We start from the raw sequence: 18,316 nt of genomic DNA, 5'->3' as shown, positions 1-18,316 counted from the left end.
ATAATTAATTACTTATTTTCAATATTAAAAGCATTGTTGTTCTTTTAATACTAAACAATAGTGCTTTTAGTACTCTAAATAAGTAATTAATTTTTGTCTTTTAGTAATAAATTGATCAGTATTAGATTTTTATAAGAATATGATATATGATATTGCACAAAAATCAAGTCTCTATATTCATGTATATATATATAGTATATATTTTTTACAATTTAAAATAATTATTTATTTCAAAAGGAACTTGTTATTTCATTCAATTTTGGTGGTCAATTTTTCCTATTTTAAAAATTCTCTATTAATTTCTGGGAACATCTACCATATCTATCGATGCCACTCGGTATTGATGCTTTTTATAATGATGCCCGTCCCGCATTATATTATCCAGAGAATACTTGAATAGATAAAAGCACCTATACAACTTGTTTCATAACGAGTATTGAAACAAAAAAGGCTCAATTCGATGAAGAAGTCATACAGTACAGCTTCCTTCATCTCTCGTTGCGTAACTACCTAATAGGACTTACGTTTATTTTTCTATTCGAAGCAGCACCTGTCGAACAAATTGTTATAACTTTTTCATTCGTGTTACGCAAAAAATAGTTTACACATGTTTAAGTGGCCATCTTTCTTCGCAAGTTCCTTCGATTTTCTCTTGACTGCAAAAACGGTCGAAGAATGCGCGATTCTTGAAGAGCCCAAGCAGAACATAAAGTCATCGTGACATTAAAATGGCTTTAAAATGATTATTAAAAATCACTTTTCGATTCATTTTAACGTCAAAATAATGATCAGTTACGATTTAATTTAAAATTAAAGTTAATGTGACTTGTTCACGGAAAGGATGGTACGTTTTGCTAAAACATCTAAAAATATAGTTAGATACAGATCTGAAAATAATTTGGTTAGACTATCAAAATAATTATGTAGAACGATCAAGCTGAGTGTTAGACTTTTTGCAGTATTGCTCGTTATGCTTAACATTCCTATATAATTAATATTATTTTCAAAGCTGTATGTAGCTAAAGTTTTATGTAGATGCTTCAATAAAATCATTCCTTCTCCATGTTATTCTGTTTGGAAGGTATGTAAAAATGGGATTGCGTACGGGCCGATATCACGGCGATCGGTGCGAGCGAGATCACGCATAACTACGTTTCTCGTCCCTCTACGTGCCTACCACTTTCCATTCCGATCTCCCGCGTCGCCGCGCAGCACCGGTAAGGAGCGACGTCGTACGGGAAATTTCAAGCGGGCGCACCTGCGTGCACCTGTGTGCTCCGGCCTGATAGCCCGTCTAATTGGATAACGATATTGGGACTGGAGTACCGCTAACGGATGAGCGCGGTCCCCACCGATCGTATTGGGGTTATGCTCCGGTGTCTCGCCAATCTCGCGGCCGTTTAAAAAAGATGCGGAAGGACGAAGATGGTGAAGCATCTCGAGAATCCAGGTTTGGCGATTCGACGTCACCAGACACGTTGATACTCGTTTTGCGTTCCGATCGATCGACAATCGATGCCACGAAGGCCGCGTGGACCACTTCTCGAATACATACCGACTATGCAATGCAATGTAATATATTCGCGAGTTACTATTAAAAAAAAGAAATTTATTTACAATCTTCACTACTATTATAACTACGAACTTATACTGATTTAAAATTTATAATTATACTATGATTTTAAGTAACTGCTCGTAAAGAATTCGAAAAACTGTTGCTCTGCAGAGAATTCCTTTTTTAGAGAGATAAAAAAATATTTTGTCTTTTTAAATTTTTAAGACAAGACTGCTTATCGGCAAGTACTGGGATTCTTTTAAGGTCCCTATTCTTAATGACAGTGTTAGTGGTATCGTCACATTGTAGTTGCGCAGTTTTTATCATATATAAAATTTGAGCAACGATGTTATAATGATAGTAATATTGTCGTTAAAAGTTACAAAATACACGGAAAAAAAGATTATTGAAGTATCTAAAAATTTAGCTACATACAAAATCTGAAAATAATTTGTTGATTTATGAAAATAATTACATAAAGTCTCAAGCATGATGAGTTGACATCCTAACAATCAATTTGAATGTTCTATATAGTTATAATATTTTGTTGACCCAACAAAATTATTTTTACATCTGTGTGTATATCTAGTTAAATTTTTAAATATTTCAGCAAAATCGTTAGATACGTTAACAAAATCGTTCTTTCCATGTAGATTAAGAAAAAAATCTTTAACAGTCTATTCTCGGAAAAAATAATAAATTCGAAATTACATCAATGTCAAGCTTGTATTGACATGAGCTGACAGTTTCAAATACAAACTTTATAGGTAAAACTGTGTTTTATATATTTTATATTTTTATATTTTATATTTTAGAACTTTTTAATAAAGACTTTTTTTTATTCAAAAAGAACTTGTAAAGAATAATAATTGAAAAAGAAAGAAAATGTTAAAGAATACATACAAAACAATATTTTACAATAATTCACACTTTTTACCGCTGGAGTGTAAAAAACATTTCAAATAATTATTCTCAGATTTAAAAAATACATTTTTCAAATGGATAGATGATGATCATAGCAATTTTAAATGAAAGCCATTGAAAAATTCGTTCCTTTCTACCCAGAGAGAAAACGCTAAATGAATTGAAACATGCAATCGATCAGACCTGGAAAGGAAAAAGAAGCGAAGATCCGAAATATATTCGGATCGTTTTTTTTTTTTAGGAAACATGTTGACCCTGCGAAATTTTTTCGTCGATTTAGCGTAGTTGCCTAATGCCGAATGCGACGACCTGCAATTCGATTGAAATTCCGATCACGGAGGATCGATCGAGTCGAAGCCTGGTAAAATTTCATGGATAGCCGCGTGTGAATGCAATTCGCTGGCGCGATTCACCAGCAAGACGCTTGCATCTGAGACGCGGCTCTCCTGAGAATTATGTAACGCTGTCATTTTTATTTACGCGACGTGACGTTTCAAGGTAATTCGGGTTTGCGGAAATGATATAGTATATACAGTTTCCACATTCGCGTAAATATCTTCACGTCTCGTTGAAACGAGGGTGCAGCTTGTAAATGGAATGGCCGCATTCTCCTCATAAATTCTCTCAAATCACACATTTTAATATAATACAATAAATATAAACGGTAATAAAATAGTAGAGGCTTTAACTATAAAAAAATAAAAACAAATAAATAAAGAAAAATTATTATATTAAGACAATTAGAGTCAACGCGGATACCGAAATATTATTAAAATATTAAATTCATTTGCAGTAAATTACATAAGTAAAACGCAGATGTTTTGACCACAATTTGGATGCATATCGAATACAAAAATATATAAGATGGAAGAAAACATTAAGTTAAGATAATTAAATCTAATATAAAAATAAAATAGTGCAGGATTAAGTCATAGCAATAGAAAATAAATATAAATAGAACACGTTTATTTTCCTATGTTTATGCAGCGCGAGAAGCTTATTACGTATGTTGTGCTAATTATTTTTTATTATAGTATGATACGAAGTTACGAAAACCGGCTGATCCGTTTACCGTTCATTTATGATTCATTCGGGTCTAGTATTTCTGAGATATATTAAAATCAACTGTCGCGATGTTGTCGCTGCACCGGTTGCGCTATGTTATCTTACAACACCTGTTGTATTTAAAATTGCATATCGCGCAATAGAAATTCCTTCGGAACATAGTCGTATGTTGTAAGATTATATATTTATTGACGTTTAATTCATATCACTTGATTTAGACCACCGATTCCTATCTTTGTAACTTCGCTTTCCATATTTTAAAAAACTTAGCACATTTCATTCAATTTTCGTCTTTTGAATTTGTTTCCAGTTGGCTATGTTCAGCAGAATAAAACTTTACATCTGTTGTAAAATTCTTTAATGTAATTGATTTATATATTTAGATCCAATGAAGAATTAAGAACAAGATCCAATTATATTAAAGAATCTTATAACATTTGCAAAGCTGCTTTTTCTGTTAAACGCAGCCATTGTCATCAACGCTTAAGCGTTCCACATAATTATTTTGATGGACCAAAGAAATTATTTTCAAATCTGTCAAAATAGCTAAATTTTTAGGTACTTCAGTAAAATTATTCTTTCTGTATAATTTGCATTCCCGCATTGCACTTAGAGCATTAATTCTTTCAATCCATACGGTCTGTTATTGCATCAAGCGCGTGATTGAAAAATTCAGACTCCGAACGGGAGATTCCAGTTTTGGCTTACCGAACGCCGTACGACCGCTCTTCTGCGCAGCACAGATATCGAATTTACTACGGCACGTAGTAAAGGTCCGGAGTGCCTCTCCGTCTACTCCCCAGCGTAATTCATCTCACAATTCTTCGTATCGAGCTTGCTCGCTCGTTCGAGAGGAAGGCAAGTATTCGGGCGAGCGAGCGAGCGAGCTCTAGCTGGCGCAGCGGAGAGCAGAGGGGCCAAGAGGTAAGGCAGTCAGGTAAGAAAGCGGGCGAGCGAGTCCTCGGCTTCGCAGAGGTGGGAGGCAAAAGTGGTAGTGGAGGCGAGTGCAAAGTGAGTTTTCGCTCGCGGCGTTCGCTCGCCCGGACGCCCGCTCGCTCGCTCGCTCGCGTAGCAGAAGCGAGTCACCGTCAGTCGTCTACGCGGTTCCGCGGTGTCGCGGTGGCCGATGGTATCATCTCGCGAATAAGTGGTCCTGCCTGTCTCGATCCTCGCGATTTCTCGCCTCCCGCGGACGCTCGAACATCCGGTCGGCCGCTACCAAAATGGCCGCGCGCTGAGAAAACTCCCCCGGGTTTCCTAGTGCGATCTGAACCCTTTTCAGGCGGTGCTTGTTCCCAGGGTTTATTCTTTCTTGACGATGACGTCGACACAGAAACGCCTTGGATAGGATCCTCCAATCGCGCAGATAGAAAGGAAGATAAAAGGAAGAAACGGAGAACGAAGAGAAATCGAAAGTCAGAGCCAGGTAACTTGAGCTTAAGCTTATCTAAAGTCTTCGACACTTCGGACGCTTCTAAAGTTACGTACTGCCGATGAATAACCATGAAGATCGGTACTGAATGAAAATACGTACGGCGTGTGATAACATCGACCCGACGAGGTCGACGTCATCCGCATGGTGGCTGGTTACGTTCTCCATGAGAAATAAACTGACGTTAATTAACCGTTGAATATGACGTAACCGTAGAAGTTGAGTATCGCTCCCGTGATTCTTTAGCAAGAAATCTTCGCAAATCCCTTGCCTTTTGTTGCTAAAGTTTAAGGGTAGAAACTACTCCGCGAGTTTACGTTATCCCTCTAATATTACGTCGAGAAGACTTACTTGAAGATGTTAAAATTGAAGCTCGGATAATATATAAAATAATATAAAGAATATATTTTATACATAAAAAATGTGTATTTTATATACATATAAATTCTATTTGGAATCAAATTTATATTTATATATTTAGAAGAAATGAAAGTTTATGAAAAAATTATAGACGCATTTAAAATTAATAAATGCGCTGATCCTTGAACAGTTTGTATTGTATAAATATGAGAACGTGTCTATTGTTCATAAATAATTATATATCAGATGAGAAAACGTGCTGTTAAACTAAGGAGAAAATTGAGCCGTCCGCCTCATAAGTCCTCGTAATATTTATCTACTTATGTAAAATTGTCGATTACAGTGTACAGCTTAATTTATTAATTATGTGTAGAAAGAACGGTTTTGCTCAAATATCTAAAAATTTAATTAAATATACATTTGAAAATAATTTTGTTTAGACCATTAAAATAATTATGTAGGACGCTTAAATTATACATATTGTTAGAATGTCAAAACTTTTTCTAGCAGAGTCATCAACGTTCAAGCATAAATAATTATTTTACTCAACAAATTTATTCAACAAAATTACTTTCAGATCTGTATCTAGCTAAATTTTTAGATAATTTAGGAAAATCGTTTTTCCCGTACCGAAAGTAATCATGATAGTACCGTATATGAAACCGATCAGATGGGTTGCACTTTAATTCCCGTTTTTTCCTCGCCAAGGAACTCCGCGCCGGATTTACGCCGGACGTCACGTAGAAACGTTATCGTTTCTATTCAGCTCCGGTGTCGTAACGCCAACGGATTTGTTTATTTCGAGGGAAAACGGGACGCCGTGCCGTGCCATGCCGCGCCGCCAACGAGCACGGGATGTTAATGAGTTCGACGACGCTCACTATGGAATGCCAGAGCTCGCTTTTCATAATACATACATCGCCTCTGCAGCGGCGTTCTCCATAAACGTCTCGCGGCCCCCGCCCGACCTCGCGCTGCATACACCTCCCCCCTCGCGATACGCGAGATAACATCGCGACCACCGGCCGGTCCAGAGGTATGTAGGTAGGAGAAGCAAGACCGCGGAGTGCAAACGAGCACGATCGGTAGGAACGCCCGATCGGCCAAGGCCGCTCGAATAACGTCCTCGTATGATTCGACATCGAGTCGGTAATTGGCGCGGCGTCGCAAAGTCTGTTAGAATTCACTATCGCTATTTTTTTCTTTTTTCTTCAAAACAGTACTTTCTCCGGATTTCAGTTTATATAAAAACAAATAAATACAGTAAAGAGGATTATTAAATACACTCTAATTGCGTTTTTCACTGGCAGAACTGGTGCGCACTCAGTGCACTTTAAAGCTGTTGTATACTAATCTAATCTGAATGTAAAAGTGAGATACCTCAATTAATAAAATACATAATGTATATTTTATCAAATAGCACGATAAAATGTATTGAGGATTTCGCGATTTAATTCGTTTCTATATTTTTATTCAACGTATATCTTTACGTCGATTTGTGTACAACGGCTTTAAAGTGCATTGAGTGCGCACCAGCTCTATCAGTGAAAAATGCTATAAGAAATATAACTGTAAAATATATGAGTGTGGATTTAATATGATGCGGTGTTTATATAATTCTCACCATGTTGGTTAATATTATCATAATGTGGATTTTTTAAAATCTTTAATATTTATATCAATATCATCATGATATGGATTTAAAACCCATAGTGAAAATTCACACCATATTGGTGGTTTATATCAATGTATAGAATCCACATTTTTTAGAACGTAATTATTAAATAATTATTAGATAATGTTGTAGACAAATTTAAAAAGTTCATAATATTGCTAATTTTATACACGAAAGATGTAATCGTGAACGAAGAGATTTATTAATTTAGCATAAGACTCTTTGACTATTAATTTCTATACTTTCCCGGAAGAAACTCGTTAGAACTCATGCGAAAAAGTCCCAAGGACGAACTAAGTATCGCGTATCCAGTGTCATTTATCTACGAAGTAGACAAATTTGCGATGGTACCGATGATTAGAACGAAGAGCAGTCGCTACTTCCGGCGTCGCATCGACTTCCGTCAGAGTGAGTCCTCACGAATTTCTCAGCACCGGCGCTGAATGCGTCAATGGAAACGGGAAATCAACGAGATCAACGGCATCGCGTTTGCTGGAATGCCAGGTAGCTTTCCAGGACGTAACGAAGGAGAACCGTTCCACGTACGTTGCGGTCTTAATCTCCTACTTCTTCTTCTCGCTCCCGAGCTATCTCCTGGCGCCGCTCGCCCGCTCGTTTACACCGTTTCTCGTGCATGTGGACCGATGTATCAATGAGAACGATCGGTAGCTTCTTCCCATGGTTGGAAGTCACCTTCGAGATGAACAGCGACGGATCAGTCTCAATTTGTGATTAATGTACCATATATATGGTACACATATATTAGTTAACTTATGTTTAATACTGCCGTAAATAATTAATTTAAAAATACACGATTTGTTTCTCTTTTGTTCTGAATAATTTTATATAATAATTATTTTACTTATATTGTATTAACTTTTCTTCTGAAAGTATTATATATTTTTATTTGTTTCGTGATTTTTCTTTTAGTCGATCGAATTCCCAGAAAACTGATTCAACGAGATGAAGATTGTTATGTGGAGAAGTTATGTGGAGGTCAAATATTGAATCACTAGTCGAGACCCATCAAAATGAATCGAGTCCTTGAGACTTTGAGTCTTTCATCCTTTTTTTGTAATATCTATACTTATATAACTACATATCTAGAAAGAATTTTTGGTGACCTAATCTAATTTGTACATTAGTCAAATACGTTGCGAAATGTTTTTGTGCATTAGTTTTAAATTATTCGAAATTATTTTCCACTCAGACAGGAATTATAGAGTTCCTAAATCAACTTTTAATATCTTATATTCTTTCTTGTAATATAAAATCGGGTGCTGAAAGAAAATCAATTTTTCATTGTCTCTATCGATTAGCCTTGTCGTAACTTCGGGGTAATGGATCTTCATACAGATCTCGACAATAAATAATGACTTGCATTAATAAAAGCGCATGGCACAAGATACAGCCGAGCAAGAGGAACGGCAGCCATGTTTTATCTTCGTGCTTTCTCCCTGTAGAGCTTATCCTCTCATCGGTACTTCGTCCATTAATTATCTTCCTCGTACGCATCTACCTCGCCGCTTCGCGTTGACAGCTCCTGTCGAATGACCCGTTCATTTTCTGGCACGCGAAATCGGTAATAAGTCGAGTTCTTGCGTGCTGTCGTTCCGCTCTGGACGATTCCATAATAGCTGTTATTTTTATGTGCTTGCTTCTCGCGAGCAAAGTCATCGGAGGGAATGAACTTCATCGGAATGTTCTGGTATCCGTGCTCGCTTTCCGTAGCGAAGGAGGGAACTGCCCTAGCTGTCTATGCGAAGAATTCTCAAACTCTCCGGCCTCGAGCTTCTCTCTGACGTGTTTTAAATTTTTGTTCTTCTCCTGCGATTTTAATAAGAAGCCTAACCTAAAGTTCGATTATAATCACTTAGTTTTTATGTTGATAATTTTCTTCCTGGTAATTAAATATCCATAAAAAACATTTTAGATTAATTTTCTTTTAATTATACTGATTGTGAAAGAAAAGTGTTCAGTAATGGTGAGACTGTAATTGCATGCTAAAATAATTATGGTTATAAGCTCTATTTTTCTAGTTACTGCTATAAAGTTAATAATAATAATTATATTTATAGCTCTGTAAAAAATATATAATTAGCTTAAAAAATGACTATAAATTTACTCTGCGTCTGCAATCACATTTTTATTCTCTCCGTTTGCAATCTGGGTTTTTTTGTCCAGCCCAAGTTTTTTTTATTGTTTTAGGCTTTCAAAAATGTGAAAAGATTTATGGTTACACTTTTTAACATATCTATTACATTACCAAATAGTTTTTTTAACTCAAATGTTTAATAAATATTGAAATTTCAGAAAAAATGAGGGTGAAATTTGAGAGTGAAAGAGAATCTATTTTGTGGCTCTCTCGAGTTGATGTTATACAATGGGACATTAATCTTAGAAAAATTTAAGTTGAGCATAATTTTGAAGATATCGAGAATTAATAAGGTCCAATTTATATTTGATCCCCGTATCTCCAAAACCCCTATGCTTAACTTAAATTTTTTCTGAAATTAATGTCCCATCATATAGCATCGTGTAGAATACAGTTTGATTCGAAATTTAGAGACACAAAATACATTAAAAAACAGATGTTTCACACCTTCGCTTGTATCGGAAAAGAGTCAAATTGCAGATAAAGCATTAAATTATATTAAAAAATAATCCGTATAACAAATAAAACTAATAAAGACTCCTTATAAATCAAAAGAAATTAGAAAGAATAAGGGCAATAGGAATCAGGTGCAGAAGACGTCGCGCAAATAATACACCCATAAAGCGTAAAACTTCTTTATTCTACTAAACGCGCTTACATGTTTCGGCTCACTTTTGAGCCTTCTTCAGAGACAACACAAACTAACATATGTAAACTGTGAATAAAAGTTATCTTGTCATGGTGAGCTCCTCTACATCGAGAATTTAAATGCCAGAAATTAAACCCAAATAAGAATGAAAGAAAAAGAAAAGAAAAAAGAAAGGAAATATTGGAAACATCGAAATAGAGAATATGGAAAACACACACACACACACACACACACACACACACACACTAATTTATCAAAAAACCTTAAGATTATATAATTAATTATCCCGAAAATAAGGACGCTCACCGTGATCACAAAGCACCATGTCGCGAACATTACTATTAATAATTCAAAAACCGATTCTTGATATGTTGGCCAGTCAGTATCAGACACAGTGAGTCACTTTTAGATTTAGCTAGTATTTTTTCAAGATACAAATGAGAAAATCTAACATTAGAATGTTAATCAATTCCAAGAAAATGAAAGTTGGAAAGTAATAAAAAATCACGCCAGAAAGACTCATTACTGTGTACGCGAGCGACAGCGACTAAAAAAAATATAAAAATGTAATTTTTACATTATCAAGAATTCTTTACAACTTTCTTTGTATTTTAATTATAGTAAGTGCAACCACTTTTTTTTTCTCAGTGTAAGGATCTTTCAGATGCTTTCTCGTTTCTTTTAGCAGAAATTCACTTCAGATTTAACTCGCTGCGAAATTCTTAATTATCCATTACGCAGACAAGCCTTTTCCTTTCTACCAATTAGCCTGCTGTGGTACATCTTTACTGCCTGCAGTTTGAGGAACAATACACCACGTTGTACGCATATTTATTCCTCCCGCGTTGCTTCCCACGTGGAAATCCAATGCCTGAATAAAACCTTTCATCGTCATCGACATCGCTCGATGTGTCATAGCGATGGGAAGATCGTCCTCGATGCATCGTGTCTTCACGCTTCTATTCTAGTCGCGAATTATGCAACGCGCAGGTGGTTCCAATCCACGATATTTTCACGCCGTTTGACTACACTCGCGTGATAGGACTTGACAAGAAAGAGTTTCCTCACATATGTCGCGTTTGTCGCCTCTTTTTCATACACGAATATGCCGTCATGTGCTACAGAGATATTCTTCGAATGCTATAGAAATATATAAAATATCATAAACAATTAAAATATTATAAACAATATTAAATAAAAAATTTCTTAAGACCGTAAATGTGAAATAAAAATAGGGAATAAAAGCCTTTAACGGTCAAGCTAGATTTTAAGTACTTAATGTTCAAATGTTATCGAACAGCTTTCCTGGGGACTTCGGTTCCCGTGAAGGTGGTGGCTTCTCACGTCCGCGACTCGTGAAAGAGGAGTTAACGATGAGATAATTGCCGGCTGGTGGCTGCTGCGCACTCATTGTTCGCCACCGATCCGGACGTACGGTTCTTCCGACGGTGGTATCTCAACTTCGATGACTCATGAGCGCGCCATGCGCAGCGAATAACGTATGCAATAGAAAGTATGTTTTAGCTACAAGAAATAAATCGAGCCGGAATTTGCGTTGCGAAATTGTGTCTAATTCTTGTGTGCGTATGTGTGTATTATCGCGAAAATATAAATTCCTCCGTACTCAAAAAAATTTCCCCGGATCAATTTTTCATTAGTTCTGTGAAGTGACTCACAGTGATACAAATGAACGGAGCTAAATGCTGAAAAAAAGGAGACATTAGTTCTTCAATTAAACATTATTTTACTTTAATTAAATTTTTTCATTTTACGCTGTTATCTCTTCAACTCTTTTCGATTAAGTAATTGAAATATAGGGGAACATGGTGTTCCTTTGACCGGTTGTACCTTCAACTATTTGAATTTATAAAAAATTTATTGGATATTTGTAAAAGTAAAAATATGTAATTCGTAGTAAGAGTACCAGAGGTGTTTTATAACTTATAATTATAATAATAAAGAGAATTATACTCCTAGGAAAAATCATTATTGTTTTCAAGCGTTCGAATGAAGTAATTTCAAGACGCTTTTTGATCTCATAAAATGTTGTATATATATTCTGCTTATGTTGGAATTGCCTAAAATGTTAAATAGATATTCAGAAAAAATTATTAATTTAAAATTTAATACTGTTAATCTTAACCTATAATTTATAAAAGTAACAAATAGAAAGTGAGCAAGCGTTGTACCTTTAACTAGTAACTGATAGTATACCTTTGACCAGTCAATACGGTGTCGGATAATTATTTAGTTTAGCTATCTTACCTCCAATATTAATAAAATTATGCTCATTAGACGCGATTTTGAATGAAATGAATGAAGAATTTGTAAAAGGACATTAAAAATATAAAAATATGAATAAAATTCAAGGCGCAGGTTTTAATTCATGTTTTGCGATCACTGTTACAGACTTTCTTTTTGTTATTAATATTTGACCAACATAAAGTGTCAACACAATCACAGAGACCTTTTTATTATTATTACAAGATTACATAAAGTGCGAACACAATTACAAACTTTTTTATTATTCGTAAAATAACATAAACTGCAAACATAATCACAGACTTTCTTATTACTCTCCACGTAATTTAAATATTACATGGATAGTAAAAATAATAGATACCACCCGCGAGCGAAAAACTGGAGATCTTTCCCGTCTGCTGGAGAACTGGAAATTGGTCCCGAAAACTGGAGTCTCCAGTCGAAATCTGGAGACCTGGCAACCGTGCCTCTATCTCGAACCGTTCAGAAGTTATTTAGGTGTCCCGATACTTTTTCCTCACCCTGTATATGTTACTGCTGTAGTTCAGTGGAGCGTTTCAAGACCGAAAAATCATTTCGACGCGCAGTTTAAAGGACTACACATACGTAGTATATAAATTCATATAGAATTGAGAGAGAGAGAGCACTTAAGATCCAGCTTTAGACTGTTAAAATGTATTTATCTCCTATTGATTGTGTACTCACATGTATGGTTCTATAAGATATTTAGTTTAATATTGTTTAATAATTTTTAGTATTCGACTACGCACAAACATTAAACACGTTCAACCTCTTTCTTTCTTCTTTCGTTTGTTCTGGCGACCCTCTCGGAACTCTTTCTATACACGTTCTTCTGCCTCGGCAACGGAAGCGGAGGAGGAGATGATGGTAGTGGTGGAGGACGTTCATGTAAGAGACGCGGGTATCCTTCGAATTATACGATCTGCAAGATCTCAGCTGGCAAAGTACGATCGCGAAGATCGATAACGGGTCGAGGAAAAGTACGCTGTTGCTTCTCCTTCTCCTTTTGTACTTGCCTCCGTCGCATACGTCAGGCTCTTCTTCTGATCCACTCGTTACGTGTTTATTTTGCAATTATTACGTTCTCGTGCCTGGCATGCCGACGTACATCATCACCGATTAACGGACATCGGAGTTGTGCAAAGAAACAAGCGCCTAACATGGCGAAAGCTACCGAAGAACTGGCAGGCGTGTTTGTGAATGTATTTACGTAGGTGCGTTTCTGTCTAGTGGCATCTTGATAAAGTATGGAAATTTCACTATTACTAAATCTGTTTCTTTTTTATCTACACTGAGATAGAAAGATAGGGCGAGAGAAAGCGATATAATTCGAGCTATCTCACTATTTTTTAAACCGTAGATATATAGTAACAGTTTCACAGATACGTCTATGGATTTTTGAATATTTACGAATTCGAAATTTATTTTTTTATTTATATCCAACACTTGGCAAAAATGCTTAAAAAATCTTTTTTGTCTATTTTTTTCGAAATAAAACGTGACGCATGAAATTTTAATTTAATGTAATATAAAATCAAGTTAATATTACAAACTAAACTAGTGTTGCATTATTGCGAACAAAACTCAGTATGACGGCAAGGTTACGGCACTCATGCGTCTTCTTTCTGCCGATTCTTCGTATAAGCGTATCTATCTTCACATGAGCTATTTCCCACGCGTCTTCGCGAACGGATGAATTAACATGCGACCGGGCAGGCAGTCAATCGTGCAATCTACACGTGAACGTTTCCACTTTTCACTTTTCACCTTTTCGTATTTTTCGAATAAATCTCTCTTCCATTCAATTCTTACGTGTTCGCGCACTGAAAAAATATTACTCCAGCACGATTTCGGCAAATCCATGTGAAGATTTTTATTCCTTATCATTCTTTGACAGGCGAAACTTTCACTGTTTACCTTCTCACTTTTGAGAGAAGAGATTACGTGATCGATGATCTGCAAATAGAATATACTACCGGTCAAAAGTTTAAGTTCAGATTGATAAAAAATATATAAATAACACAAGTTTTTCAATAAATTTGGCTCAATAACTTTATTTAAAGGAAAAAAGTAATGTTGTACAATGCAAAGTAAAAGCGAAACTTAATTTTATACTTTTTTGTTGATTTTCGATTCTTCAAAATATCCTCCTTTAGACTTCAAAACAGCAGCACATACGTTAGGCATCCTTTCTATTAATTTTTGTAAAGTAGTAGTTGAAATTTGAGTCCAACACACTTGCAGAAACTCCCACAATTTATTTTTATTAGTTGGTCGTATTTTTCGCACATTCCTGTCTAACTCATCCCATAGTAACTCAATTGGTCAGGTGACTGAGGGGGCCAGTTTATATATTTCAACTCTTTTTGCTTTTCTTTTTTCGCGATGTACTTCTTACACAATTTTGACGTGTGCTTAGGATCGTTGTCTTGCTGGAAAATAAAACCACGACCTACTATTCTCTTTCCAAATGGAAAGGCATGACGTTGTAAAATATAATGATATCGTGTTTTATCCAGAATTCCCTCAATTTTATCGATTTTTTCTTCGAGTTTGTGTACTTTCGAGAGGTGAACTTAAACTTTTCACCGGTAGTGTAGGTTATGCATGTTTGAGACAAAATAAATTTTATAAAATTATGAACTTAAACTTCTTTTTTTGTTTATGCTTTTCAATTCTTGCACAGAAAAAATGGTTTTGCTAAAAATTATAAATACAGATCTAAAAATAATTTGTTGGACGATTAAAATAATCATATCGAACGCTTATAGCCATTTTACAATGTGCTCCTTGTTTCCTGTTTCTTGCTGTTTGTCTCTTGCCTTTTTGACCAAAAGGCAAGAGACAAACAGCAAGAAACAGAAAACAAAAAGCACATGGTATAATGGCTATTAAGTATTGATGATAAGTTTTAACATTCTAGTAATCAGTTTGAGTATCCTACATAATTATTTTGGTCCAAACAAAATTATTTTTATATCTGCTTCTAGTTAACTATTGAGAAAATTTACCTTAGAAAATCTTAAAAAAACTTCAAATTTATTTCAGAGAAAACTTTGGATCTAAGAAATATGAAAGGTAAATATTTGAAAAATATGAAAGGTAAATTTAGACATGTTTAATTCTCTGTTTCCGTATAATGTTTTAATTATCGTAAGTTTAACTCCAAATGTAATACAAACGAGAATTGGATAATAATATTTATCGCACTGAATACGCTTCTTATATAGGGATACGGATCCTGAGAAAATACGACTGTTACTCCGATCGGTAATTGAGATCGAGGATCAATTGTAAATAACAAAGTTCATCGTTCGACTTTCAGATCGGCCTTACCGAAGTAAGCAGGAGCGACTGGACTCGCTCATGCCGGGCAGGGCGGAAGGACTCAGAAGTAGCAATAGCAGTAGCAGGTGGATCTCAGCAGTGTGTGAGAAAAAATCATTGGCAGAAGACGTGGAAACGTGAAGGGTGTGTCATTTTTTTGCCAGAGACTATTTTCCCTCGCGAAAACAAGCTTCCACGGAAGGATGTCGCTCAGAACGGAACGCTCGACGCTCCTCGCGTCGTTCCTGACGCTGCTGATGACATTAATAACGATGACGTTCTGGCGAACCGCTCACGCTCACGTGGCTCTGACATTCCCGCCAGCCAGGCACTACGATCTGGACTTCCTAGATAATGCCAGAACGCCGGCACCGTGCGGCATGCCGCGTGGTGAGTGCTACTAAACCATTATTATTAATTGTTCCGTATTAGTCCGCGTGTATGATATATTCCACATTTTAAATATTTACCTTAATTTTACGAAAATTAAATAATCCTTAATAGTTAATTTGGAATCAGATCTTTCTTAGAGAGTAAAGAGATGTATTAATTGGAAAATATATGTTATTTAATCTAATTATTTCTGAAAACCAAATAAAAACCTTTTTACATTAAAAAAAAAACAAAAATTTTTTACATATTTTTAAATTGATAAAAAAAGTTACGCACTACAGAGATCTAGACAAACTATTGTTATCTGGAAAACAACAGATACGGTATAATACCAGAATATTATTTCCACTCTTGACAAGATTTATAAGAAAAGTTTTACGCGTCGAAGCCGTATCTATCATCGTTATCGAGAAAACTATTCCAATGTATAGACCTAACTTTTTTGTCAAAAAATGTATTTAAAGTATACAAAAGTCTGATAAAATATATCTAAAACACGAAAATTAATTTACTAATAACGAAACCGAATTTTTAATTATTTTTAGAACGTAAAATATAATATCAAACATTGCGAAATGTTAATTATATCGAGTACTTTTCGAAAAGTATTTACAGAAAGAACGGTCTGGATGAAGTATCTAACACAATTTAGTTAGAAATTTGCAGAGAATAAATTTTGTTGGAATATTAAAATAATTATGTAGAAAGCTAGTTATTAGAATGTCAAAACTTTTTTGACATTTATAATGAGCAGCATCATCATGCTTGAATTTCCTATATAATTATTTTGATCATCCAAGAAAATTATTTTCAGATCTGTATCTTTGAAAAGAATGTTTAGTTGGATTAATTGAAATTGGACGAATCAGAATTGTCTAGTTAAATCTATTAAATTCTTATAGTTATGATAACGTCGGAATTCTGATTGATAAAATCACAATTTTCTAGTTGTCTATTTTCAACCAGACATTTTTCTCAGTGATACTTAAATGTTTAGATATTTCAGCAAAATCTTTTTTTTTCGAACTTCAACTTTCAACGAAATGTCGGAATCGCGCGGGAGGTAGAAGCGTAATACACACGGGAATTAGGAAAACAAGAATTAGAGTTCTTTGAGAGTCGGAAGTTCGTTGATCGAGAGCGCCTCGTGTTCTGCGAAAACCGCGGCGAAGGCACTTTTCGTACGAGAGTCGCGCGCTCCTCATCTAAAGGAATGGAGCAGGGAGCGGGAGGGTTGAATGCATGGTGCGCAGGGGGCACGGGTTTCTATGGGAAAACGACATTAACGTGGACGCTCGATCTCCTTCTCCCGGTAGGGAATACAGCCCGCCGACCGCCGACGTCGCCGCCAGTCAGTCCGATTCGAAGCGACTTTCACCGGCTTGCATGAAGGGAGCGCGAGCCTCTCGGTATTCGCGGGCATTACCTTTCATGTTTTACGCGTACCTAACCGCTGATACCCAGGGCCGCATATACAGAGGGGAAGAGCGAAACTGACCGTGATAGTTAGGAAGATCGTAACTTGACCTTCTTTCCCCTCCAAAGAAAGAATATCTGCAAGATTGAACACACACGAAATGCAAGAGATGGACATGATATGAAAGTGGCATTAATAATTAAATAGATATTTCATCTTCTACGCAAAGAAAAATGAGATTTTATATTTCTACACACAATCAAGAGTTCTTCATTTTAACTTTTTCGCTGTGGGCCTTGAAAGGCTAAGAAAAACATACACGGAAAGAACAGTATTGCTGGAATGAAATTTAAAAATTTAGCTAGGTATAGATCTGAAAATAATTTTGTTGAATCATCAAAATAGTTATGTAAGACGCTCAAGATGATTGCTAGAACGTCAACATTTTTTGTATCATTATGCTTGAGTGTCCTACCTAATTATTTAGTTCAACAAAATTATTTTTAGATCTGTGTGTGTGTGTGTGTGTGTGTGTCGAGTTAAATTTTTAATCTTTTCAGAACCTGTGTACATTGTAAACCATGTAGGTATTATACAATATTCAATTTGAAAGAGTCAAAATTTTGAAAAAATTGTTTAGTATGAATTACTTATTAAAATGTTCTTAAATTGAATTTAAAAAAAAAATATTTTTAACATGTTTTCAATAAAATCAGTCCTGCAGGGATTAAATAGCAAAACCGTTTCTTCTGTATGTTTTCTTTTTCAAGACTCGCAGCGAAAGAGTCAAAACAAAGAACTCTCGATCATACTCTTTGAACATTCTCACGACAAGAAGTGTATATCGAAAAACTGAGGATTGTCATTTACTCTCTCTTGGGACTCTTACTTTTTTTTAATCTTCTTTTGGAACTTCGATCTAAAATGGTAAAACTAACGAAGTGAAAAACAAAACTGCCATAAGAAAACGTAGATCATAACTATTATGTTCGACGTTTTCACATTGTTGCATCGCGCGACAACGTGAAGTCGTCACAATTATTTTGCTCGGTGTCATCGATCCTCCCTTCTCCCCCACATT

At 35.5% G+C, this 18,316-nt stretch overlaps 1 protein-coding gene across 2 annotated transcripts in view; it reads left to right on the top strand.

The window, feature by feature from the left end:
* The first annotated feature begins 4,644 nt into the window (after positions 1–4,644).
* nahoda (DOMON-like domain-containing protein nahoda) overlaps positions 4,645–18,316 on the top strand; it is a 35,196-nt gene continuing 21,524 nt past the window's right edge. The window contains exons 1-2 of one of the 2 annotated variants that reach the window (XM_018453894.1): positions 4,645–4,970; positions 15,424–15,815. In XM_018453894.1, coding sequence (XP_018309396.1) covers positions 15,629–15,815 — 187 coding nt within the window. In that variant the 5' untranslated portion in view covers positions 4,645–4,970; positions 15,424–15,628. The remainder of the gene's footprint in view (positions 4,971–15,423; positions 15,816–18,316) is intronic. The other variant, XM_018453887.1, reaches the window with a different exon arrangement.

Source organism: Mycetomoellerius zeteki, unplaced genomic scaffold, assembly GCF_001594055.1.
Source record: "Mycetomoellerius zeteki isolate Tzet28-1 unplaced genomic scaffold, Tzet1.0 scaffold111, whole genome shotgun sequence".
NCBI classification, from domain to species: Eukaryota; Metazoa; Arthropoda; class Insecta; order Hymenoptera; family Formicidae; genus Mycetomoellerius; species Mycetomoellerius zeteki.
Note: the sequence above shows the minus strand (reverse complement) of the source record. Positions and strands in the feature narration are given on the sequence as shown.